At 40.0% G+C, this 26,585-nt stretch overlaps 1 protein-coding gene across 1 annotated transcript in view; it reads right to left on the bottom strand.

Annotated features, from left to right (window-relative positions):
* The window catches only part of mtmr11 (myotubularin related protein 11), a 31,247-nt gene extending 5,894 nt beyond the window's left edge, over positions 1–25,353 (bottom strand). Inside the window, exons 1-14 of the mRNA XM_023407161.2 lie at positions 24,819–25,353; positions 17,552–17,621; positions 10,595–10,731; positions 10,275–10,344; positions 9,643–9,782; positions 9,074–9,158; positions 6,938–7,085; positions 6,458–6,545; positions 5,684–5,772; positions 4,860–4,987; positions 2,953–3,031; positions 2,461–2,531; positions 442–614; positions 26–196 (exon numbers count right to left, since the gene is read on the bottom strand). Coding sequence (XP_023262929.1) covers positions 26–196; positions 442–614; positions 2,461–2,531; positions 2,953–3,031; positions 4,860–4,987; positions 5,684–5,772; positions 6,458–6,545; positions 6,938–7,085; positions 9,074–9,158; positions 9,643–9,782; positions 10,275–10,344; positions 10,595–10,731; positions 17,552–17,621; positions 24,819–24,875 — 1,506 coding nt within the window. The 5' untranslated portion in view covers positions 24,876–25,353. The remainder of the gene's footprint in view (positions 1–25; positions 197–441; positions 615–2,460; positions 2,532–2,952; positions 3,032–4,859; positions 4,988–5,683; positions 5,773–6,457; positions 6,546–6,937; positions 7,086–9,073; positions 9,159–9,642; positions 9,783–10,274; positions 10,345–10,594; positions 10,732–17,551; positions 17,622–24,818) is intronic.
* Between the last annotated feature and the right edge of the window lie 1,232 nt (positions 25,354–26,585).

Raw genomic sequence — 26,585 nt, 5'->3', positions numbered from 1 at the left:
AGCCTTTTTAGTCCCTTTCAGGTACCTGGGAGCGTTTGCATCTCTCTCGCTGGCAGTTGGCCAGGAAGCTGGAGAAGAGTGGCAGGTGGATGCTGTCGTGCAGGGCCAGCAGGAAATCCTCTGTCAGCTGGAAGCGAGAGGGATACTGGGACCACAGCTGCCAGACACAGTCTAAGAAGATCAGGAAGACTGGAGCCTGAGAAAAAGGAAAGAAAAGAGAAGACAGACAGGAGGGGAAAGAAAGGAGTGACCAACAGAAAGAGGAGTGGAAGAAGGATGATAATGGTAATAGGTAGGCGGAGGAATAAAAAGAAAATGGGAGAAATTTATGTTGAGGGGTATACTGTCTAAAATGTCCGTCTTAAACTTTGTCATATGTTAATCTTAGCTTGGTGTCACTGGCAATCCAACAACAGACTGTCATCAAGCATGACCTCTCACCTCCTCTTTGTCGTTGTCACGGTGGTAGTTGATTCGGCTGTAGAAACGGTGGCCGGCCATCACCCACTCCTTCTGCACCAGGCTCTGGAAGCCATGCTGTGTCCGACAGTGGGGGTCACACATCACCTGCACCAGGCTGGACACCACGCAGCTCATGTCCCGGTCCTCCGCTTCTGTAACATCAAAACAGGGAGAGTCAAACTTCTATGCCATAATCTGACACTTGTTTCACACCAACCTGCTAGAGATGTGGCTGTGTCTGTTGTTTACAGTGTCTGATATCTCTGGTTTGACTATTTACCACCAACTTCAGGTTTATTTAGATGTGTGTCTTTGTGAAATGTAAAATATGCAATGCTGACAATACGCAGCCAAAGTGCATTTATTGTCACATAATTCTATACATTTTGTTGATGTGAAGTTGTATGTGTTACATGCAGGACACTATTGTTGTCACATTATTATGAATGCATTTCTAAATGTTTGTGATAATCATGTTAACATTTTGCAGGGTGTGTTGAATTCCTTGTGAAAACACTCATCATCACTGTATCTTGTAAACTGTGGAAAGTAACTTTGATATCATTTGCAGACGTACTTTAATTGTGCATTTAATTCAAATGGTTTTCAATTTGAGAGCAATTTATAGACACATAATCTGTTAATTTACAATCATTTATACTATTTGCTCTTATTCCTCTTAATGCTTTTTATTTTCTCTTTGACAAAAGAGATGTAGACACAGTAAGACAAAACAATGGCAATAAGCCAAACTTAGAAGTAAAAATGATGTGGGACACAAAGACACAGAGAGATGTCTTGGGCCTCTGTAGTGAGTCATTTCTGCAGTGGGACATTTACTGCTGATCCAGCCAGTGGCAGGTCTGCTGCAACAAAGGGACTTAGAGCCAGACTGATGTATGCACCTCTCAGCCAAGTAGACGAGTAAGGATCCACCTCGTGTTAGTCACGTAGTGCGCCATGATCGAGAAAGTCAAATACCAGCTGCAACTAGTAAACATCCTCAGCTGAAAACAGCCATTGTTTGGGTAATGCAGTGTTTGATCTGTCCCTCTGGGTGTTCATGAATGTAAAATAAACAGCCAGACTAGATGATTAAAAGTCAACAGCCTAGAAACAGCAACAGTATTTAAAAACTACTGCAACATTTTATCATATATTGTCTTTCTTTTGTCCTTCACTGTCAGACACATCTATCAGTGCAGCTTGGACAAAAGTTCACTGTTCCTGTTTATCAGTAGCCTCAGAGCCAACATGTCAGGAATGAGAACAAAAATAACACAAACTCATTAGTTGGCAGCAATGCCTGGAGGGGAAAGTTGAAGGCATTGTGGACAGGAGGCCCAGCCAGACACTGAGGTCACCCCCACTGCACGTTTGGGTTTACCTGGTCTGTTCAGCTGCATTTCCAGCCACCTGATCCATCTTACTATCAGGTGGTGATCAGTTGACACCTCTGCTCCACACAAACAACAGTCAGCATCTTCCTCTTTGCAACACAAAGCTGCATAAAGGTGACCTTCTCATTCTAATGGAGATGCTCCAACACAGCGCCACTAATCTCGGGGGTCTGTGAATATCCCAACATGCACTCAGCACCTTTCATACTGGGCAACTCCAGAATAACAAAATCAAAGATTTTGGTCCCACAGCCGGTGCTGTGAAGAGATGAGGTGGGCTCTACAGTAGCTATGTTCCTTCCACACCAGAGGTGACATTTTATTTAATGTGATAACAGTTTTCATTACAGTCAAAATTCTTATATGACGTTTACCTAATTTCTCATAGCTCAGCAGTTTTGCTGATGTAACCGTGTCTTTAAAAGCCTGTTGTATGGAGGCCTTTTGACATTGTGCATGTAGGCTCAGTGGAGCATGCTTGTTCTTAGTATATAGCTACTTCAGGGCAAGCCCTAATGTGGGATTAATGAGAGGGAGGCACCATGAATAATGAATGGATTGAATAATATGAGCTGGGGTCTGGGGTCACGTGACTCACCTTGAAGTGCCACAGTCAGGTGACCACCACGAAGCAAGCAGGCTACCTCTGATGCTTTCCTCAAACAGGACCTGGAGACAGAGATGTAGGTTGATTATATGTTATGGAGTCACCTGAATCTGACAACAATATATGTTACAAACAAAGATACTGAGTTACTAAAAATAAGGAGCTACCTGCTATAACTACTAAGAGACACAATACCGCAAATACTGATGTTACAATTTTGGATGGCAATCAGTTTGGGAAGCTTTCTCAGTTGCTTGTAGTTCTTAAGTTTTTTTAGTTCTTAAAAATTGCAAGTTTTTGTGGTTTGTGATTTATCTATACATTTTCAATGATTTTAGGGCCCAGGATCACAGTTCTTCATCAGTCAGTTCAAAATTAGACATGGAAACATTATAATCAACAATGAAAAGCTATGGGTAGGAAGAACCTGATTATTTCTTGGTGTGCATATGGTTTGTCAGACTGGCCAATCACAGCAATTACCTTGTGTAGTCTAGCCAGTGGGTGCTTTCCAGGGTAGATAACCATTTGTCATCAGGCACTGACACAGATGTGGAGATATCTACAAGCCAAAACAGGAATAAGGCAGATCATATTCAGACATTATTACCACAAGCGCATGAAAGCCTTCAAAGGTTTCAGAGGAAAGGAATCTCTGCACATCAGATTACAGATGATTGGTTCATGACAACAGACACAACAATGGGATGAGATCTGGGGCACAAACTTATAAATAAAGCTTTTAATGAGGTGCAGCAACAGACATGCAGACAAATAGCAGGTCTACTCTTTCCATACTCTAATGAAGATGTGCTGTTTAGTAAAACATTGGTTAGTGTTTATTGGACATTGTCAAACACTTTATTTACAAGCATTTGCTCCAGAAAAATCAGTCAATGAAACCATGTGACTCCGTTTTGAATTCATATTCAAGTAAGTACATTTAAATACTTAATACTGCAGTCTCCTTGCTAGTGAAAGAGCAGTGTTCAATTATTTACAATCACAAGATTAGAGAACCACTTTAGGCCTAAAAAAGCTACCTCCTCACAGTAAATCATCAATATGTATCTGGAATGGCAGCCTAAGTGTAAAATCTGTATAATCCCTTGGGGATTTGTTATTAACACAATCTGCAAAGTCTCTTTTCATTTTCTCTCTAGTTGCTGTGAAGACTCAAAACCCACTGCCACTAAGTTGACCAACTACGTCTGAGTGGCTGTTTTTCCAGGACAATCCTCTGAGCTGTGAAGCTCTCACCCACAAAAGACAAAACACTGACAAATGTGTGAACCGTGATAACCAGTGACCTTTACACATTGTTCATGTGCAAGAGAGAGAGAGTAAGAGTCTCTGTGTGTGTGTCTGTGTCTGTGTGTGTTGGGTCAGCATTTCAGTTCCAGGGTCAGTAGTTATAGACGACCATGAGTTTTGTCATCACTGTTCTTACTCAGCTGTGGAATGTGCTGTGTGTGCCGTCATGGCAAAAACAACAATAAAGTCCGTCTCACAAAACCTGTTTTGCTACCATTATACATGTGCGTTGATTCGAAACAACAGTTAGAAACTAATTATTATAATAATAATAATAAATATCACAATTGTAATTATACATTTTCAAATGTGATAAAGAAATTTTGAAGAGAAGATTATTGCACCAATGACCCTTCAGACAATATGTCTAACATGATATAGGTTTATATAACCAGTGGACTCCCAAAGCAGTGACAGATGTAGATAGGGATGCAGTTCATTAGCATTTTACTGAACGCAAATCCAGTAATTAATCCACGTATTGAATTTGAATCCTTTCGAATCCCTTGAATCTTGTTAGGATTCACCCTGTACCTACAACCTAAGAATGTGATGGGCACTGAGTTAACTTTAATAAGCTACAGCTTTTTGATTTTCAGAACTAAATCTGAGTATTTTGCAAACTTGGAACTGTTAGTCAGAACACCTAGATGTGGATTCTGCATTTGTCCCAATCCTCTACATCAGGGGTCCCCAAACTTTTTCCTGTGAGGGCCACATAACTTTTCCCTTCTCTGATGGGGGGCCGGGTTCAGTTTGTAACAGAAAAAGTGTGACGATCGCAGGGGTGCCTAAACGTAAAGATTTATTGTTTTCCAGAAAGCCACACATAACCAAATAACCCTTTCCAGGTTTTTCACAGAAAAAAAAGTCAGGAAATAAATAACAACACTATTAATGAAATAAATAATAATGGTTCAGGGGGCCGGGCCAAATGTGGGGGCGGGCCGTATCCGGCCCGCGGGCCTTAGTTTGGGGACCACTGCTCTACATGCTGCAGTTTTTGTGCTGTGTGTACATACACCTTTGGTCAGGTGTTGTCTGTGGATGTGTGTGAGTTCATGTCTTATCCTCACCTCCCAGACAGAGGGCGCGCAGGCGGCTGTGTGCCAGCTGGATGTCAGCAGGTGAGGGCAGCTCCTCGCCCAGCTCCACCACAACACACAGAGAGGACTGGCAACCAAACAGGACCATCTCCAGGTTTCTACAGAGCAGCACATCCTGCTGTCAACACACTGCTACATCTGGAACAAGCCTGGATAACTTTTTAATCAAGCTGCCTTGTACGTTTCTCTGAGGCTTTTTAGTCATATGTTTGTGAGCAGAGGATAACATCTTAAAGACATGAAAGTTTGAAGTTAAATGCCTTTAAAATCAGAGTGGATTTCCTTCATTCAACACATAAAAAGTAAAAAGTCATTAGTGCAATTTGAGTCTGCTCTTCTAACTGCAGCTTCAAGCATCTGTAAACGCTTTTTATATTCAGTCTGGGACCAACATTCGTGAACATTTTGGTTTCCTGTCAAACACATCATCACATAGTATCTCGATAATATGCTTAAAATAAAGTAGAACATGAAAAAGGTCAAACGCAGGTGATGTCAGATAGATGCTCAGATAGACCACTCCCTCAATGTTCTTTGACATTTCATTTGAAGAGATGTGATGGTCCTCCACATCTTGATGTAGACTGAGCTGATAGCTTTATGTTTACCTGAAAAAAGTTTCCTACAGTAGCTTTAAGGCCTGACAACCAACCTTCTGTTGGTTTACTGTAACCATACTTGGCCCTCTGATAGTCACAGTCGGCAGCGAAGAAGTATGGCTGGTCAAATGTTAATGCTTACACTGACAGGCACACAAGCATTAAAATCCATTTAAAAACATCAAACACGCCCACCTGATGTCATCTTTCTCATGATAAATGTTGTTTTGGAAGCTGGCCATTCGCAGTAAATCACTGCCTCGGGGGTGTCGCCAACACCAGCGCTGCAACACAAAACACAATTTCAGCCTCTTTATCAACACCTTCCATATAGTTAAAATTCCCTGAAGGCACTCACTACATCTGTGTTTGTCTTATAATTTGTGTCACAGGAATGTTAATAAGAAGGGAAAACATGATGAAAGATAATTGCACTTGAAAGATTGTGCAATGAAGGACAAGTGTTTATTTGAGGAACATGTTTCTTTATTTTTCTCTAGTCCCAACATTTAGTTTTGAATGTAAACTCCTCCTTTCTATAGCATGAACACAAAGAGTGAAATTTCAGCATGTGTTTTTGAGATTTTAGGCACAAACTCAGTTTATTCTTTAGCAACGTTGTCTGTCGTGACCTAGATAATATGTTTGATCTCCAAAAAATCCTCCTGAATGCTCCCTAATGTACCTTTAATAAGTTTTCTGATCAGCCCTGCTTTTATAGCAAATGACTACATGTTTGGTTTTAAAATAACAAATACAGGAATTACAGATACTGTCTTAAATCCAGAGCCATTGATATGAATGATATGGAAAATGTAGAAAACCTGATTCAAAAATGCCTTGTTAGAATTAAGGTTGTACGAGTATAACTAATATGTTAACACATGAATTTGGATAAATAATTTTAAATAAATGGTGGTAGATGAAGTGGCAGGTTAAATCTAATTTCTCAGTACTAACTGCACTCACAGGGATGCGTCCTTCATTGAAGTGGGCGAAGCTTTTCTTCAGCTCAGTGTCTAAAACCTTCTGTGGAACCACGATGAATCTAGGCAGACTGACAGGAAACAGAGAGAATATTCAGTTTTATTGACAGGATAGAAACGGCAGTGTGATGGTAGCCATGGAAGATGTGTGAGATTTATCCTTGGCTTTGCCTGATATTCTCACCGTCTTACACGTTTTGCAAAACAGTGCTTTCCAAACATTCAAACAGTCAGGGACGTACAAGTACATGTATTCACACATCCCCTGTTTTGTGGTGGATGGCACATCATTTCATGTTTGCCTGTTTCGTTAAGATGCAACACTGCAGATAGAATATTTTGGAAAATTGATATAACAAAGAAGAGCACATTTAAACTTGGGTTTAAAAAACAAATAGAAACAAAGATATGTGTTTATAACACAGCATATTTTGGTTACTATTCAGGCAGGCCATCAATTTACCTGGTGGACATCTCAAAGCGGTCGTTCACTGAGCTCACTCTCCAGCCACTGGCCCCACACCTCTCCAGCTCTTGCTCCCAGTCTAAGACAGACTCAAACCAGTTCATGTGGGTGTCTCGGCGACGGTTGCTTAGAAACTGCTTCATTTCTGGAGGAGGAAAGAGATTCAAACAGTTGAGGTTTGTTTTTCAGATGTATAAAATATCTTGTCACCGAGTGCAAATATTGTTTGATAGCTTATGACACTTGAGCAGACAAGCCTAGCTACAGTATATGTATGACGTGTTTTTAATTCTATTTTATATAAAAGACTATATAATAAAAAACAACAACAGTGAGTCAAGAAAGCTACTCTTATATAAGGATTTGCAGTTTGTATCAATTCTATATCATTGTTAAGTGAACATATTTGAGTTTTGAACAGCTGTTCCAACAAATAAAGACAGATACAGATATGACTTTGCGAGGTTTTGAGGAACTGTTCATTCTTTTTATTATATTTTATATGGACTGAACACTTGATTGATTCATTGAGGAAAAAAAATCAGCAGTCATAATCATGGGGTAGATATAATAAACTGCATGGTAACATGGAAACAGAATGAAAAACAACTGAAATTGGCTATCCAGCAGGCAGGAACAGCTGACAGTCTGAGCTCTTGCTTCCTTTTCCACTGAACTAAATTTAGTGAGAGATCAAAATGGAAAAAACATGTAAATTCAGTCAGAATCATTTCAAGTACTAACAAATGTTTAGAAAAATGTGTTTTAGTGGCACCTGAGTGAATGTACTACATATTTATAAATGCTATAAATAAAAGTGCTTGCTTGGCTCAGTATGTGAGTGACTGATTGAAGGTACAGTAACGTCGTCATACATTCAGCTGAGTATAATGCATAACACTGACCACACACTGGACACACTTGACCCCTGGGGCAGAGTTGAACTGTAGGTCATCTAACAACTTGTTTCAGAGGGGGGGCTTGCATTATTTATCCAACAGCTGACAGTCATCAGCAGCCTGGTCAGCCTAGCGTAGCTTCAGCATAGCATAACGTATTGTGCAGATGGGCTCATATTTCCATATGTAGGTTGAAGTGTACAGCCAGTGGCTTGTTTATAACTGAGCAAAATGATGAAGAGTTTTTGTTTTGTTATGTAGATGTAAAGTGTGTTCTATTTGCTGAAACAAAGTTGGATTCCCAATCTCTGATTGCACAGCATTACATTTAATTATGGAGGATTAATCTTTCCCAAACTGAGCTTTTCAATCATTGTCAAGATCAGCCCTAGAAACCCTGAGTGAGCCTCTCTTCCAAACTGAGAGATTTGCTCACATCTGGCCATGGTTTCAAAGACAGTATTTTTATTGCATCATTATAGAAGAGAATGTTTCTAATTTTGCACACCAGAGAGGATGTGAGCTTTGTATGTCATTATAGTCTGCACAGAAACCACGAGGTTTCCTGTTTAATATTCACACCATTATTAAAGACAGCAGAAGAAGAGCAGCAGAAGGTAGAAATAAACATTAAACAAAAATAGATGAAACAGAGCTGAAGTCATGGGGAAATGACAAACAGTGATCACAGTTTTTGGTACATTCTGTCTCTGGACTGAGTGAAAACCAAAGTGAGAACAGACTTGGTGAAGATGCACCAGGAGAAAACTTTGAAAGCTTTAGAAAGCCAGGAGAGCACACGGCCAACATCATACTGTTCATGCTGTGTTTCTGATTCATGTGGGCGTTTCCTTCTCACTTCCACTGAGCTGTTATGTCTATTAATATTCATCACAGCGAAAGATGCAGAGGAAAAACTGAATGATTGACAGATCCAATCACAAATACTTTAGGTCATCACCTCTCAATCATTTTCATGTCATTAACATCCAAACAGACACACACACAAGGCAACGGTGCCCAAAATAAACATTCATTTTCTACTGTGTATTTTTTGGTTTCGGACCAAATTGTTTAACTGTCTACATTTTACAGGATATTGGTGTGTATATCAAGACCAGTGTGTAGAACCGTAGCATTATAGACAGACTGACAGAATAGTAAGGTGTTGTATCAGTGCCAGGCAGGAAATGGATGGTTGTATACATCACGCTGCATACATTAATGTACTCACCTACACTCCCGAGGGCAGCGTTCTGGAAAGATAAAACTGACCCTGGTTTGAGAGGCTGGTAGGTCTTCGCGATGGTGTAAGTTATCTGAGGAGGGAAACCACAGTGAGCCCATCAACATGACAAAGGTCATCAGCTTTCAACATCGAGGCCCTGTAGTGTCAGATCAATGGTCTATATCACAGATCAGCTTCTCTTGACAGAGGGTCTTTAGCTCTGACCTGACTGATATACAGTATGACAGTAACCAGAGCCTTGAATCTAAGCCCGCCCACACACACACACACACACACACACACACACACACACACACAGATTCAAAGATGCAGCTGCGTGAAAATATTCACCAACCCAAGCACACAAATCAAAAATAAACAATATAAATCTAAAATCACAATAACAATAAAACACATCTACAGGAGGTGATTCTAAAGGCTGAAAATCAAAAACCCATGAACCTTAGACAATTTCTGTTTTGGGGCTGAGCATGTATTATTTTTGTATGTCAGCTTGTGTCAAGCTTAAATGAGATTACTAAATTCCCATATATAATCAGGAGATAGACACGCACCTCTATAACCTGTGCATCAGGAGTGAGGCGGTCAAACAGGAAGCAGATGACTCGCATGTCCCTACAGTAAAGCACCAGCTCCTCTGGAGTGAACTTCAGCGAGGAGTTTGGGGTCACCAGCTTGGTCCTGTTTGGGCCCACTGCAGCACAGTGAAGAACGGTACCAATTAAACATTAAACAGACAAAAGGGTCAAGATCTAAAGAGATTTATAGTATTAGGTTACATGCATAGCTATAGTTCTTAGGTTAAACCTATAATGTGTTGGCTCCACTGAGATTAACTTTACATTGAAGCCCAAAACCTGCACATTCTAAGAGCTGTGCTATCTAAAAATTTTATTTTTGAACAATTCAATTTCAGTAATGATTTTCAGGGAAGTGCTTACATCACTTGAATTTTAACACTATTATGCCACTTCAAGTAGGACGTTTCTCTGAATTCACGCCACTGTCCACGCCAGTACCTTATTAGTTGTAGCATCAACAGTATTACAGCAGAAGCCTTTATACTGTACACAACTCTGAGACTGAACCCAAACAGGGAGTATTGTGTATAAGTGGTACTAGTCAATAAATCTTGAGTCATAGTATGATTTAAAATACTTGGGCGTGGGCATAGGGTTTTACTTACCAACCACAACCTTCTCTATGGATGCCAAAGCCACATCATGATCTCCTAAAAGCACTGGGTCGGCATTGTCCTGCATCATGAACATTATATACAGTAAAAAATATATATTTAACAATCTTCCGTTCTGAAGTTCTGAATATAGACATAGAACATTTCTAAGAATGTATGTGAGGAAAAACAGACATCTAAAGTTTTGATCCTGCCACCATAGTTTTTACATTACGTAAAATGAATTTTATATATTTCACAATGTCATCCTTTAAACAGACAATAACAACACATGGAACAAGTACACCATAACAGAATATACATTTACTCACGTCAGGTTTGGGACTGTCCTGGGGAACAAAGGCCACTCTGAAGTGAGTACAGAAGAGGGTCCCAGAGAGCCAACCTCTTCCTTCCCTGGCAGTCAGCTTCTTCCGCACCATAACAGCTCTCTGAAGTACACACTCACCTAGTGAAATGTAGTACAGAGGTTACAGGATGGAATTTATGGTAATATATGTCAGGCAATGGGTTTTATTTTTTAACATGTCTGATTATGACTGTTTTTTACCTCTCATCTGTCTAAAATTGTCTAACATTGCATAACTGTGTGTATGAGGGGGGGGGGGGGGGGGGGGGGGGTTCTGGTGAGGAAAATTGTCAGGAAGTCTATAGACAGAGAAACAACAGGCATGGAAGTTTACTTAGAGTAGCCTACAGGGATTGGGTGTAACAAACACCCACAAACAAAAGGGTATTGCCTAAAAGTTGCTTCTTATTGCTGCAAGTCCCCAGGCCAGGCCAGACAGGCAGGGATGAGCAAGAAGAACAATAAAGGTACCACCTTGGATGGATGACAGTAACTCTCCTCTAAATTACATAACACCAATTTGGTTTATTGGTAAATACTCACAAATATACATGAGTGAAATAGTAAATTTACATACACCAGTAAAAATTCAAACTGCATTTGTTTATCAAATGCGCAGCTGAATATCAAGACAAAACTCGTCATATTATTTAAACTACAGGTATTGTGTGTGTGTTCTAGAAATAGATAATGGTTCTAAAACTGCATGGTCTTCAAAATTCAGTGGATAATTTAGAGCAAATCTAATAATGTGTCATTGCATGATCATTCAGTCAGGAAGGGTGTTGATGGACTGTCATCTACTGTGTAACAGCAACTTAAAATGATACCTTTAATCTTATCCAAAGTTTCAGAAATGTCAATGGAGAAAAGAGAACCCCATCCCAGGCAAGATTTATTTTTTCAGCTTTAATAACATTTGGCCTGCTGAAATATGTACAGTATGTGTGCAGGACTTTATTTATAATCTACTGATACTGTTGAGAGTGATGAGTCCTCATTGTTGGCTAAGTGGGAAGGAAAGCTGAAGAAGCATCTGAAATTCCAGGACAAAGCTTCCAAAAACAAACCGTTTCACCCAGTAAAATATCTTACACACAAACACAGATGTGCATTAACACTCAGACAGAAAAAGAAAAAGGAAAACTATTTCATCAAAACACACACACAGACACACACACAGAGCAATGAGACAGCACATTTATAACAGTCTCCTGCAGGAATACAAAGCCTTTGCCAGCTAGACTGTGGGTTTCCATGGCAACAGAGTCCAGGAAAGGGTAGATGAGAAAATGGCCTTTTTGTCCATGACAAGAGGATGGTTTGGCCAGACACACGGAACGGCAAATGTTTTCATTTCATTCAAAAGACCATGAAAAAGATGGGGAAAGACTTCTGGTCCCTTGAGACTGAAAAAAACATTCTGAGGAAACACAAAATTCCTCTACTGCACATGTGGAAGGAACTAGCACGGACCTTAAATTTAAAACGAAAGTAAAGCTGTTGGGCTGAGCCCAGTCTCTGCAGAATGTTCTTAGCTTAATGAATGTTTTGAGGGATACCAACACGCAAACAGGAAACAGCCATTTTTACACATGAAACATTTGTTTATGCTGTGAAAGAAACACCACAATTTGCTGATTACACAAGGAGTTTAAATCTCAGGGTGTGCTCTATTATTATGCTTATACTCTTTAGCCTCCAAAACCATGCATAAAAGCCCTAGGCTGAACTTATCAATTAAACCTGACCTCACATGATTTAGCTACTGAGATCTTAAGATGGTTGGGCCTGTGAACACAAGTGAACCCTTGCTGAGAGCTTGTCTTTCAAAGGATAATCTGTGGCCTTGCATGCCTCCGTAAAGTCTTCCCAGGCTGCAAGAGCGACAAAAACAATCCTGTAGGCTGTAAATTTGAGAGCTGAAGGAGAAAGGAAGAGGAAGACAGGGAGCAGAGGCCTGCGGTCCCGTTTGCACTCTGCTGAAATTTAAGAAATCTGTGCAAGCAGGTGCCTTGGCCTTGCATGAGTCAGCTGGACTAGTGAAGTTGTTAACAAGAGAATTGCCCTCTAATCAAATAAAGGAGAATTACAGATACAGAGTAACAACATGCTGTACAAACACAGTATTAGTGCACCTTTTCACTACTTTAAGATAGATTAAAGCCACACTGTCTAATACTTTCTTTTAAGTTCAGTGCAAATTCGCTTCAGTACTTTTTGTGTAATCCTGCTGATAAACAAACAGACACGGGTGAAAACTGTTTCAACAGTTGTATGCCTCCACCAGCTCGTCAAGTTGCAGTTTACATCCTGTCTGTCCAGCCTCATGTAGTGAAGCCTTTGAGGGAATTTAATAGTAATTAACGTATGAATTCTTGAGTTATGGACAAAAACATGTTTAGTGAGGTCACATTGACCTTGACCTTTGACTACCAAATGCTAATCAGTTCATCCTTAAATCCAAGTGGATGTTGGAGATGTAATGAAATTCCCTCCAGGTGTTCCTAATATAGCATGTTCCCAAGAATGGGATGGATGTGAGGTCACAGTGACCTTGACCTTTGACCTTTAATCACTAATCAATTCATCGTTAAATCCAAGCAAAGTTTGAAGAAATTCTCTCAAGGTGTTCACGAGAATAGGACACACAGACGTCCATACAGACGACGAGAAAACATAATGCCTCCACGCCGTTGACAGCCATGGCCAGAGGCATTATATAGTATATAAGAACAACAGTAGCAACAACCACAGAACAGTTACATCCGCCCCTGATCCTGTCAGCTTATAGGGCAGAGAGCTTATTAAAATTAAATGCTGGTTGAAGTTGAGTTTTGACCAATTAAGGATCAGAAAGGTGAAACCAACTAGAAATGCTGTGTCTTAAAGAAAAAAGTGCATTACATGGTTTTATTACACCGACAACCAGCATTTACTGGCATGTCTTATCTATATTAGAATAGTAACGTCTCACATGCAGAAACATTGTGTAGCCTGAATGTTGTGCAGTACCAGCCCCATTTCAAATAATGCAAACTGTTCAACTCAGTGTTTCAAGAAGTGCTCAAGATCTTGTTTAATCATATGCTCCTATGAGGAGTAAGTCTAGTTCTCATGCTAAATAAGCATATATATAGCATTTTGATTCCACATTCAGTTTAAATTCGAGTTTCCCCTTTAATGATTCAGCTGCTTTTGTTGATGTTGTGGTCACTGACTTGGACATGAGGAGAGCACGACCTAAAGGATCAGCCTGAGAAAATACAGCTGAGAGACATCTGAACCACATACTCTCAGCCTCTGTTTTGTTTTCACCCACATTTGTTCCTGATTTTCAGCTAGAATGCGTGCTGAGCGAAAGGTTTCTGCCCTCCTCAACCCTCCAATGGGAGGGAGAGCACTGTTTCGGGATACAGAGGTACCGATATTGACTGATGAGCAGCTGATGAGCATATTGCTGTATAAATGACAACAAAAATGCTGACACAACACAAAATTTGTAGAAGAACACTCTCAAAACCACCAGCCTCCATGTGTTGCAACATCCACAAATGGTGACAACAGTTTCAAATGACAACTCAGTTATATTAACGTGTCACTTAATATAGCAAATATGTCCAACTTTCTTTTTACTTACTAGAGAGAATTTAATACCTTTTTCATTATCAAGATCAAAATCCAAGTATATATCAATGCTCTGGTCTCTTGTCCATCAATCAACAAGGTATAAAGCTGACTGGCAGCTTGTAAATCCTGCAGAAACACAAGACTGCGGAGAAAGGGGATTGCGAAGAACTTTGCTCTGAAGGGGTCCTAGCCGCTCGGCATTGTGTGTGATTGGACCGTATACCCATTCCCCCACTCACAGCATTGAAATGGTACATGATCTACCTATGGCTGTTGGAGCTGTCCTGACCTGTTTGCCCTCCCGCAGGCCAGCTCGGTTTCTGCGCTTCTGTGTCCCGGTGTCACATGAGAACAGCGCGGATGGTGAGCGCTGCCTGTTAACTACTGACAGAACGGGACAACTTCGAACATATTTCTGACTCTGTAATCCACGTGGTTTTTCTCAACTTGTCAGTGCGTCTAGTTTGAGACAGCATGCACTTCTTGACACAACCCTAGCCTGTAATAACAGCATCACTGTTTTTACACCAGGTTGACAAATGACCTGTCCTTTTGCAGAGTGTGTGTGTATGTGTGTGTTTGAGAGGATGAAAGGGAGAAAGACAGAGAGTCCAATGCAATGTGAGCCCTTTCACTCACACTGACTAGTGACTCCTTTTTGTCTTAGAGTGAACTTGTTCTCACAAATTGTCTCAACTGTTAAACTGCAGAACGTGCACAGACCCAGATTCTGTTTTTGAAAAAAATTTCAAAATACAATGAAATGCTAAATTTGCAGCAGACTTATAGTACATAATTTCAGCTCACAGAAGAGTTAATATAGCTCTCAATGGAAAAAAAACAAGAAAGTTTCTGAAAAAGCATAACAGTGCTGCCATTACACATCTGTCTTCTTCTCTCTCTTAATATAAAACAGCTTTCATAGACAGCTGTGTTACTAATCTGCATGGAATGAAGGTGAAGAAAGAAAAGTAAGCGTAGACAGAGAGGACTAAGAGAACTGTAAGGTGTTGTTGGAGATGAAGTCAAAAGCCAGCAGGGGAAAAAATGTAAAGTACTGACAGTCAACATTTCACAGTGAAATGTTAATAGCTAAGAATAGGATCTCTGTGAGTGTTTGTCATGGAGAAGCAGAGTCTGGAAAGTATTTGATGAAAACACAGCTGGAAAACAAATTAGGCTGGCTAAGTGAATGAAATAAGGAAGGAAGTGTGTGTGTGTGTGTGTGTGTGTGTGTGTGTGTGTGTGTGTGTGTATAAAGAGTACGTATACACACATGAAAATACATGTATGTGAGAAAGGTCAGTGTAAGCCCACAAGGTCCTACTGTGTATCAAAACAACAAAATACTGAGACATTAAAAATCCAGCTTATTTAATCAAAAAAGAAAAGAGAAAAAAAATGAAATAAATGAAAGGATAAAAAGTAAATGATTACAATAAGATCAAATTTGAGAAAGACAGAGAGAGTCACAGCTAAAAAGGGTCAAGGAGGCAACCACACCTCATAAACCCCCTTCTAAAAAAAACACATATTGCACATACATTTAGACTTTATGTGCTCTGGTGAAGCGTGCTTCGAGTGACTGCTTATATGCAGCATTAAAGATTAGCCTAGTGTAGAATGTAGGAGCTCTGGTCTGCTGCCATTCTTATGAAAAGCTCATGCAGGGTGTTACTGACACAACAAAATGAGCACACAAGGTGAGGGAAATAACCTACGCAGTAAGACCAGTGATTTTCTGTGGTCCTGCACTATCCAGAAGATGATCACTTAGGTTAACAGAGTTGACCTCTAGTAAGCCTAGCTGGCTAAACGCTCTCCATAGCAGGGGTTTTAACAGTTGAGGAAACAGGAAAGTGATTTTCAAGAATGGTAGGATTCTGTTAGAGTCCGCTGGAGCATCTAAGGTCATCTTGTTACAGCAGCTGAATTTCTAAACAAAAGGCTTAGTGTCAGGGAAGAACACAATTAGAATCAGAGGGGCAACGATATTAATATGCCTCTAATAGGCCACGTTGGAGGTGCAGGACAGTGAACAGGTAAAGATGCCAACCAGTAACCGAAGATTTAGTTTGTTTCCAGTATAAATCTTCTTTTCACCACAACTCTAACACAAAATGAGCTACAAGGGTAGTCAAAGAGACCTCCACCAAGGCAAATGTCAAACAACATACACTAGACTTCACAGGAAAAATTTAAGTTAATAGTAAATGATCCAGATCTGACCCCAAATTTAATGAGGTTAGGGTTAGGGTTTCTTCCCGCACCCATCCCTCCACCAAGTTCAGTGCCAGTCAGCTCAGTACTTTTTGTGTAATCCTGTTGACACGGTGAAAACATAACCTCCTTGGCAGAGGTAATAAAAGAATGTAGGCATGACTACTTCAGGTGTGCACAAAATACACAACACTGCCTAATGATGCACAGCATAGTCATCTCATTTTGCGACAGTGTTACAAGAAGAAAAGGGTTAAATTCAGCAGTAAACCACAGCATAAATAAGTCCCTACACTATACGCATGTACTACAGTGAGCACTGTAGTACCTCACCTTTAGTTAGATATTATATGACAAAATACTGTTGTTGCACTGCTCTGCATGAGTAGAAAACTATCAGGCATGTTTAATTACCCTGGATATCACAGCAGCTTTTAGGGCATGAAGGATTTCACTTGTCATTAGTGTTTCATGAGGCACTGATTTAACTCTGAGCGACTGAAAAATTGGATGTTGGTATTCATTTCTTTTGGTATTTGAGTATGCAATAAATCTGCAGTAAAGGCTCTCAGTCTCCTTTTGAGTGTTTGTCTTAGCTTTTCAACAGCAGATGTTTTCCCATCTCAAAAGACAGAGCACCTGCTGTGACATTCCTGGTCCAGGTGTGGCTACAATATGGTGCAATATGGGAATTTCAAACCACAGTGAACAATGCCTGCGGCAGCAGTTTTCTGCTTGATGTCACTGAGTGTTGATATTTTATCTGAGCCTGAAGGAGAAGTGGCAGCTTGTTAATTGAAGTTCACACTGCAAGGTGTTTTATTATTTAGTGCCTTTACAGGTTTGTTGGCTGTGATGTCAGCTACAAACTGCTTATTGTTAGAGTGGCTTGAATCACTATTTATTTAGTCAATGCCATATGTGTTGCTTCGTCGAAGATAGAAGATGTGTGGATTTTTCAAAAGCAGAAATTTATAAAGAAAAATAGAAAATAATGGCTTTAGTAAGAACTGATTTGTTGACAAACTATTCCGCTGAGATCCTTACGTACTTAAAAGCACAATCTTACCTGGTAGGCAGCGTAGTCCAAACACATCTCGACTCCTTGCATTGACCCCACTCTGACTCAACATCCTCTCCTGTAAGAGATGCAGAGCTGACATTAACACTGGCTTCTCTCTTTATTTTACATATCACTACAACACACAGGTGTCTTACAAAAATACACATTTTAAGAACCTGCTTATTTGCTTTCATGTTGTGAGTTAGATGACAAGACTCTCGACAAGAAACCAGAAAAATATATTTACCAAAATGTCAAACTATTCCTTTAAAGGAAAGAGACACCCTTAACCCTACAACTGAGTATGTTCATGTTCACCTGGCAAGAACCTGAATACCCTGAATATGAAAGCAGTGCTCATTTTAAAAGAATAGGTTTCTATTTTTAACCTATACAGACTTCAAATTGTTTACACAGCGAATACAAATGTAGACTAAACAGCACACACTCAGCCCATGGACAGAGCCTCATGTCCACTTGTCTTGTTGATTATATTTAAATTATGGCTCTGTCTGCTTCTGTCATCAAAGCCTGGCTCGTCTCAGTGGACTCATTGTCAAAGACAAAGAAACAAAGCTAACCACACAATGTTCCATGATTCTGAGTTTCCATGTTGCTGTTCTGTTTGTTCCTGCATTCTCTATAATCGTCATGAAGTCTTGCATACTAGAGTTTGTTCTACAAGCACAGTCCAACCCCACAGAGCCACAGAGGTTTCTATAATCAGACTGTGAGCTTACTAGCACATATGCTTCCACTTAACTTTGCTACTAACCCCCCTTACGAAAGCCATTTACATTTATCTGCTAGAAATCCTATAATATGCCAACCCCTGCAATGTGAGAGGATGATATGATTATACAGGTGGCGAACAAGCTTTATAGTAGTACAGAAATAGAATTTGGGGTTGACGTCCAAGAAAACTATACATTGTAGAGACGCAAACTTCCCTGTCAGCTATTCTGGCTGAGTTTGGCCCACAATCAAACTATTTATCATTGTTTCATTTAAGGCACTGGCTTTATCATGAAACAGCAGTACTTCTTCAAGTCAGCAAGGATGTGTGAACAAAAACAATGAATCCACTCAGTGGCCAATGTTATGCTAAAAATTCTGCAGTGTGGTGAATTCTGTGTTAGCAGCCTGCTCATGAAAACCCGACACTTTAACTTTGTGGTCCTCCATAAGACACAGGGAACATTTAACAAAGAGGACCTTTGCTCCGTCAAGAGGCAGTAAAATCACACCTATTCATAGCTGGTTGTTTTCTTTGCACGCAAGAGTGTCTGGCTGTTTCATTAAGAGACACACAGACCCTGCAATTTGCTGCTGAAGCTGCTTTAGTTTTTAGTACATAGTTTTTGGTATATTTTTGGTACTGTTTGGTATAATGTTACTATGAAGCAAAGCATGTAAACTGTTGAACGGCCATTTTCAACATGTTTTTGTTTTGTGTTTTTGACTGTGAACTTAAACACAGAAATTCAAATGCTTTATGGTGATATGCAGAAATAAACAAGTTACCAATGCAATTAAATTAAATTCTTACTTTGCTGTCTCTCTATCCTGAGGTCATTAGTTAATTGTAAATATACTAGAAACAATGAAGTTGAAAAGAATAATAAAAAATTAGAAAAATGACAAAAATTTAACTAATTAAAAAGAAAAACCATACTACCTTGCCAATTAATTAAAAAAGAGCTAAGTGAGCCATGAAAACAGTAAAAACAAAGAATTGTTTTTAATCAATCCAAATTATATGAGCTCTAAATGATGTCATGTCGGCAAGTTTGCTGTGGTGAAATATCTTTCTACAAAATGCTTCTATACTGCCAGATCTGAAGTCCATAATTAAACTGCAGAAATTAGCAGGGGGTTCTCCCCAATATATATTTCTAGGCTGTGTTTCTTCCAAGACCTTCAAGATGGCTTCAATGGTTACAGTTCCAACAATTTTTACAGACCAAATTAAAAAGCAAAAAGCTCTATGTTAGCAAAAACCACTGGGGGGAAAACAGGGCCTTTTAGATCATAAGGCAGGACACTAAAATTTTACAAGACTTGGTTTCTGCCAGAGCATTGTTCATTTTTTTCCATCTGGTTTTAAAAAGTTTCTGTCTCTCCATCAACACCCACAGAAAACCCGCAGCTGAATTCCTTATCGCCTTTTAAGAACATCAGAGGCTGTTCTGATCTTGTTTTGTTGTTCTTTTCATAAGTTTAGCGTGTTAGATCTGTCTATCTGAAGGTTGTCAAGACTAACAACCTTGTGCCTCAGGGTTTTGTAAGGCAAGTGAACCTACTAGATAACACTGCAATACACAAGGTGAAGTACTACTGGCACTCAATGCAGACTCTGCTATGTACATAATGTGATTAAGGGTGATATGAGTAGAGCTCCCTCGGTTAAACCAGGAAAAACTACATTTGTGGTATAATAAATGTGAAAGTTTAAAAAGATCTACAGCTATTGCATTTATATGTGAAATGTGGGCATTTCTGTTTTACTTGTAAGTTTTACACAAGAAAGCTAAAGCGAGCAACAGAGATAAGGAAAATGGGACTGAGGAAATGTCTAGGCATGAACTTAAAGATACTGTGGCCACAGTAAGACTTCCCTCGAGTCTCTGAGTCACATATCACTCGGAAACCACATTTCCAGGCCTGTGTTTTTGCCGACTTTTCACTTTTGCTTTCATTGTGTGGCTTCGGCGTCCCCACTATATCACTTTCATTGCCTCGTTTTCCCCCTGTGCTGCCTCTCTGCCCCACTTTTGCCCTTCTCTGCTCCTTCCCTTCATCCTCAGGGACAGTGGCCAAGGCTTACTGCAGTTTCCATTGCTCATGGCTTCCCCTTGCTACTGTGGCCAGCCAGACTTCTGCAGTAAGCATGCTTGTTCATGGGTCTGGAGCATACTTCTCTTTCCCCACACAACAGGCCTAACTCAGGAAGAACAAACTGAATTTTTGTTGCGACCCTGAAGAAACAAAAATCTCATGTTGCATCTAATTTAAATCTCCTACCATGTCTTCAAATCTTATTTTACGCGGAATGACAAGGCTTGGATGCTACCAACTATTTGACAAAAATCTGTACCAACAAGCTGAACCACAACAAAAAAACACAACAATCTTAAAAATAAGATTTTCAAGGCTGAAATGACTGACTTAGGAACATTTTACAGTAATATCCCAAAAAACACTGTGGACCTTTAGCTACTAAAAAGCATCACAGCCTGTTTATTTGTACTTTGCTTTTCATTTCCTCACATGAATGGGGACAGTCTTATGGCATTGTGAACTGGCTTGGAAGCAAAATGAGTACATGAGGTAGTTTTGCTAAATGGAGCTCACTTTGAAGTGTTTCCTCTCCATTGAGAATAATGTACCAGATTTATTTATTTTTTGTCTAGACAAATAAAATGTACTGTGACACTTCGCCATTTTTGGATACCCATTCCTTTGCTTTCAGTCTTTATCTTTCAGTTAGCAACAGACCTGTAATGATGTACTGTATTTACTGCAAGAGAAACAGAAGATATCAAATATATTCGTGTACTGAAAGAAACACTCCAAGGCCACTGCAAACGGACAAGAAATAGCCTTGAACGTTATCAGGAGACACTGGAATGAGGTGCTCAGTGGAAATATGCTACCTAGTGTAGTGTATTTAAAAAATGGACATCCAGCAAAGGCTGAATTTTCAGCCTCAATAAGAAAAATGAGAAATCACAGAAAGGAATGACACCTATTCCAACATACAGTGTAAAATAATAAATTAACATTTAATGAATTGGGAATTCTGGTGGTTAATTTTTAATGTGAAAATGTATGTATCACACTATAGTGAATATCTAGCTTTTAATCCATTTTTCTGCAAAAGCAAGCAGCTAAAAGCACAGCTCTCGCTGTTGTAACATTTTATTCTGAAACCTTCCATCATGAATACACTGGCAACATGGGAAAATGTACAGCGTTGTCTGCATTCTCAACCGTTCATCATCATAACACCATCAGTCTACACTTATAGACAAACATCAAACAGATAATTACTGGCTTTTTATAATGGTATCCTTGCTGAATGATTTGCGAATCATTGTTCCATAAAAAGACAGATGTTTGTGGTAGTGGTGGTGATGTATTGTAAGGTCAAGTACAGAAAGGTTCAAAGGTCCTCTTAAGCCAAATAAAAAAGTGTTTGCTTACTTTAGTAGGACAACAGATTAACAAGAGTCTACAGCCATGCTAGCAGCTCTGTGAGCTTAATTTCAGCATGCTAACATGTTCACAATGACAATGCCATCATGCTGATATTTAGCAGGTATACTGTTTACCATATTCACTATCTCATTTACTGTGTTAACGTGCTAACTTAATCAACACTGAACACAAAATACAGCTGGGGCTGATGAATGTCATTGGTTTTGCAGGTATTTTGTCATAAACAAAACTATTGGACAAATAAAAAATTGTGGCGTGATGATGAAAAGTCAAAGGATCACCAAAGTTATTACAACTCATCCTGAAAAGAACACAATCTTTACAAAAACATTGAGACATTTCACTCAAACCCACAAATGTCAATTTAACATATTTACATATACAATATAACAGCCATTTTCCTCTATATTCGGATATCTTTGGGCAAAACAACTAATCGATTAATCCAGAAAATAATCAGCAGGTTAATCTATAATGAAAATAATCAAAAACATTATAGTTATAGAAGTTTTCATCAGTCACTATCCAGTGCTATTTTCAGTGGAGCCATGACATATCAGTTTTCCAGAGTTTCTTTTAAAGGGCAGGAGGGTTGCCTAGTTGCGAGACACATCATTCTGTGACTAAAAGGTCACAAATCCTACGCCCTCAACAGTCACTGTGTCGATCAACAGCAACATTGCCTCCTCTGGTGTTTGGAGTATACTTACTATATGTGTCACTCTCAATAACACTGCATCAGTGCAGATGAGTGTCAGCTAAATGGCTTAAGTGAAAATCTAATGATGAATATTGAACATTTTCAGTGGTGTGCAAGTGTCTCTCTGAAATGTTATGACAGTCATCTACTCTGACAGCCCAGCTCCCAAGAGTGAAATTATCAGAGCCACTCTATACAATAGACTCAAAACAGACAAACAACCAAGCCCTTCAAGACCCAGCCCTTTGACTAGTGAATAATGCCACTGGTTAATTATCACCCAATGTCAGATCGATACACCCTGTAATGGTGCCATAAATCTGCTCTAGCGCTCAGAAGAGCCCATTGTTGTGCTCTGCCTAAGAAGCTTCAGCAGCTCGGGGGCTGGCAGTGAATGTGACGCCTGGATCCTATGGGAGCGGGTGTGGGTGACTGTACTGCTTTGGCCCACTCCTATCAGGCTTGGATCTTTAGCCACTCTGAACAGAGCTAAGATGATCCCTCCTCTGGCATTTTTGCTTCTGTGGAGCTTTGTGCCTTTCATGCTGACTGCTTCAAAGCTGGCTTGGAAATGCAGATAGAGTGAACTCAAGGGGATAGACACAGCCAAAATAAGCCTGAATAATAATCCTTTTGTAGCATTTATGTGCTGCTGTTGTTTTCTTAATAAGACATTTCCTAGGTCAAGCTTCTCAACTACAGATTTGCTACTTTTCTTTTTACATTTTGAACCGCTGTTCGTACAACCCAAACAAATCAGAAAATGTAAAATAAAAATAACGTCAAATAATGTAAAAATAATCATAAGTTGCAGCTCGATCGTATTGTATAACATCCAAAATGGCTTGGCACACATAAATACGGTGATTAAAGAGATTAAGATTCACCAGTACATGCAAACTCCAGAGCCATCTGGTCCAAATTCAGTCCAGGATTGGATTCAGTTTTCTAGAGCAGTCTTAACACACGCTCTTGGAAGTGAAGCCCACGAGAGTGTGGGTGGCCTGTGCATATAATCTACACATTACCATCTCTGAGGCTCAGCCACATTTTCATACTTGAACACATGGGATTCCACCTATGAGGGGCTGAGGTGATTTCTGCAAGTCTCATTCTGAGGTAATCAAATTCAAAACTCCTCTACCTCCCAATTGCTGTCTCCATGGCGACAGCCAGATGTTGTGCAGTGCACATCACCCCCACTCCACATGCAAGCCTCGCCCGAGGCAGAGTAAAGAGGCATCTGTTACTGTTTCCCCCTGCGGCTGCTGAAAATAACCAGGGACAGACAAAAAGCCAGGCAACACAAAGACAGTGCCACGAGACTGTTCCTAAAAGGAACAGTCAGCTCTGAACACGCTCATACCGTGTGTAAACATTGCTTTGTGATCTTTCTGATCATTTGAAATACAACAGCACAGGGATTTCACCTTCAGCATTTAAAGGCAATTCACTGCAGCGTCATATGACCTTTAAAAGCTTTGGTAATTAGGAGCTGAATCTGGCAACAAATGTTCAGTGCAGTTCTCTAGATATGACCGTCTGTGCCATTTGTCTTTGTGTACAACAACTGAATCCCATATGAAGTGATTAAGATTCACCACCTAATCACTGGCTTGCTCCGGCATGTCGCCAAAGACAGTGACATTATGTACCCTCACAGTAATTATGCATCTCCCTGTCGTCCAGACAGAAGGAAGCAGCAGCCCTCTGCAGCCTAGTTTCCCCCTGTAAAGCTGCCATCCTGAACTGTGAACAAAAATAACAGGAGACAGTCCACACTCACACACTGAATAGCCTCTCAGAGGGATCTCTGAGGAGGGACCACAGGTTTCTTATCCTGCCAGGCTGCAAACTACCTGGTTGTACATTTATAGCACAGCAGGGTGAATGATGGCCGGTGTTTCCTGCATCATGACATTGCCTGCTTACTGGCCCCTCTGGTGTTTAATCACATGAGGAGAGTTGATGAGTTAGTTACAGTACTGAAAAAGCAAATTTAGCTGTTGTGTGATGAACTTATAGAGCCCAAACCTTCAACCGACTGACTTGCAAATCATAACTCAACTGGAAAAAATAGGGGTCCAATAAGATATACAAAAAGGAAAACTGGCTTAGCTGCATTTTCCTAGTCAAACACTTGGAATCGGATGCCTGCTGCATAAAGGAAACTATCTCTACTGGAATAATAAAGCTTCACCACACTGGGTCTCTAATATGAAAATTAGTAGCTCAGTTTTTACAATCATGCGACATTATAAAACGGGATAGAACAAGTTAACTAGTGTTTTTAGGCTTTCACCCAACCAAGCTAGTTAGCGTCAGTTAGCTAACTTAACGTTATGACCTTACCTTGATATCTGGGAGCATTTGTCTCACTTTGAACGTGGTTTTAGATCCTGTCAACATTTTTCACGACGGGTCAACTCGACTTACATAGAAAAATACGAACGAAATAAAGCGCACTGACTGAAAAATGTTTTCAAAACGTATTATTAAAAGCTTAAAAGCTAACGGTCGTTGAATTAGCGTTGTCCCTTTCCCATGTTTTAGCCGAGAAAAACCGTTAAAACGAGAAGAAAGGTCCAGGGCTCACTAACGGCTAGCCTGTATCACCGGCTGCTACAACGGAGGTGTTCAGTGTGGACCAGTGAACTATTTTCGCTCTTTTCATCGCTATTCGCACTGACAGCATCCGTGTCCCGACCACACACAAACAAAATCACGAGCACACCCTGCTGAAAGCGACAGTCACTTGACTATTACTAACGGGTATTAGTGACTAACGGAGAGATGTGTTCACCGTCCCTGCTGCTTTGTTACCCATTTGGTTCTATTTGTTTATTCCTTCGCCATAGTGAAACACACACTGGTGGAAAAAAGAAAAGCCAAGTGCAGTGGTGGAGCTTCTTAAAGGGCCAGTACATCTGGACAGTCCCAAACTGACAGCGAAAGTCCACCACCAAGTTTTATTTTACTCGCTGGAAGTTGGAGCAGAAGAAGGTGCAAAGACGCCGGTTTCCCCCGCTTGCACTAAACCCCACGAGCTCACCACCACTCGACACTGGCATTTATACAGAGGTGGAAATAAGTAACCCAGTGAAAAAAATACTCCATTACAACGAAAGGTTCTGCAATCTATCAGGTAAATGAACCTAGAGTATAAAAGGTTAAGTACTAATTATTATGTGTTATTATCTATTATATTATTGGGATGTTACTGATGCATTAATGTGTAAGCAGTTGTGTAAGTTGGATTACCACACAAGCCTACCAGGCACAGGGCAAGAGGCCCGAGAGGTTCAGGGCGTCCCTGGGCCAGAGCCCCTGTATGAAGTGACTTAATATTTCTTATTGGAAAGGTCAGAGGTCAACCAAGAGAAGCAAAACAACTACAGAGACACAAAATGACTACAAATAGACATAAAATGACTACAGAGAGATGCAAAATGACAATAACCATACGTATATTAAGTATAAAGAGATGCAAAACAACGACAGACACAAAACGACCAAAAAGACTTGAACTGACAAAAGTGACAAAACTAACAAAAAGAAAATTTAAATGGCCACAACAGACATAAAATCACAAAACAAAGCAAAATGACCATAAAGAGATGCAAAGCCACCTAAAAAGATACAAAATTATTTTTCTTTAAAAACAACAACAAAAAATGACTCAGTTTTATCTACTTTTTTGTTTGGTGGTTTTATCCTTTTAACCCTGATTTAACTCCTAGATTTAACCCTCTAACTAGGGATAGAGGCTGTTTCTAAGGAAACAATGAATTCATTTCCAAGGAAACAACTTTAGCATAGTTAATGACCTTTTATTCAGGTGACTTGTGTTTGAGTCAGGCAGCCAGCGTCCATAAAACCATTCAACTCTGGACCTACTGATGTTTCAACCCTGAAAAAACCCTCCTGAAAAACAATAATCCTATTAAGTTACCATCTACAGCCTGTTTTTGTTCAGCAGTACCTTTTTTTGATCCTTTGGCGGGTTTGTGTGGGGACTGGCTCCTCTTCTCACTCATCCAAACTCATGGACAGAAACCACCAGTACCTCACTTTCAAACGAGCACAGTAGGCCAATTCAGAAGAAATTCCATTCCGGCG

The sequence above is a fragment of the Seriola lalandi genome, unplaced genomic scaffold, assembly GCF_002814215.2.
Source record: "Seriola lalandi dorsalis isolate HSWRI2012SDOR001 ecotype SW California unplaced genomic scaffold, Sedor1 jcf7180002054330, whole genome shotgun sequence".
In the NCBI taxonomy this organism is placed as follows: domain Eukaryota; kingdom Metazoa; phylum Chordata; class Actinopteri; order Carangiformes; family Carangidae; genus Seriola; species Seriola lalandi.
This window is presented reverse-complemented; position numbering and strand designations above follow the sequence as displayed.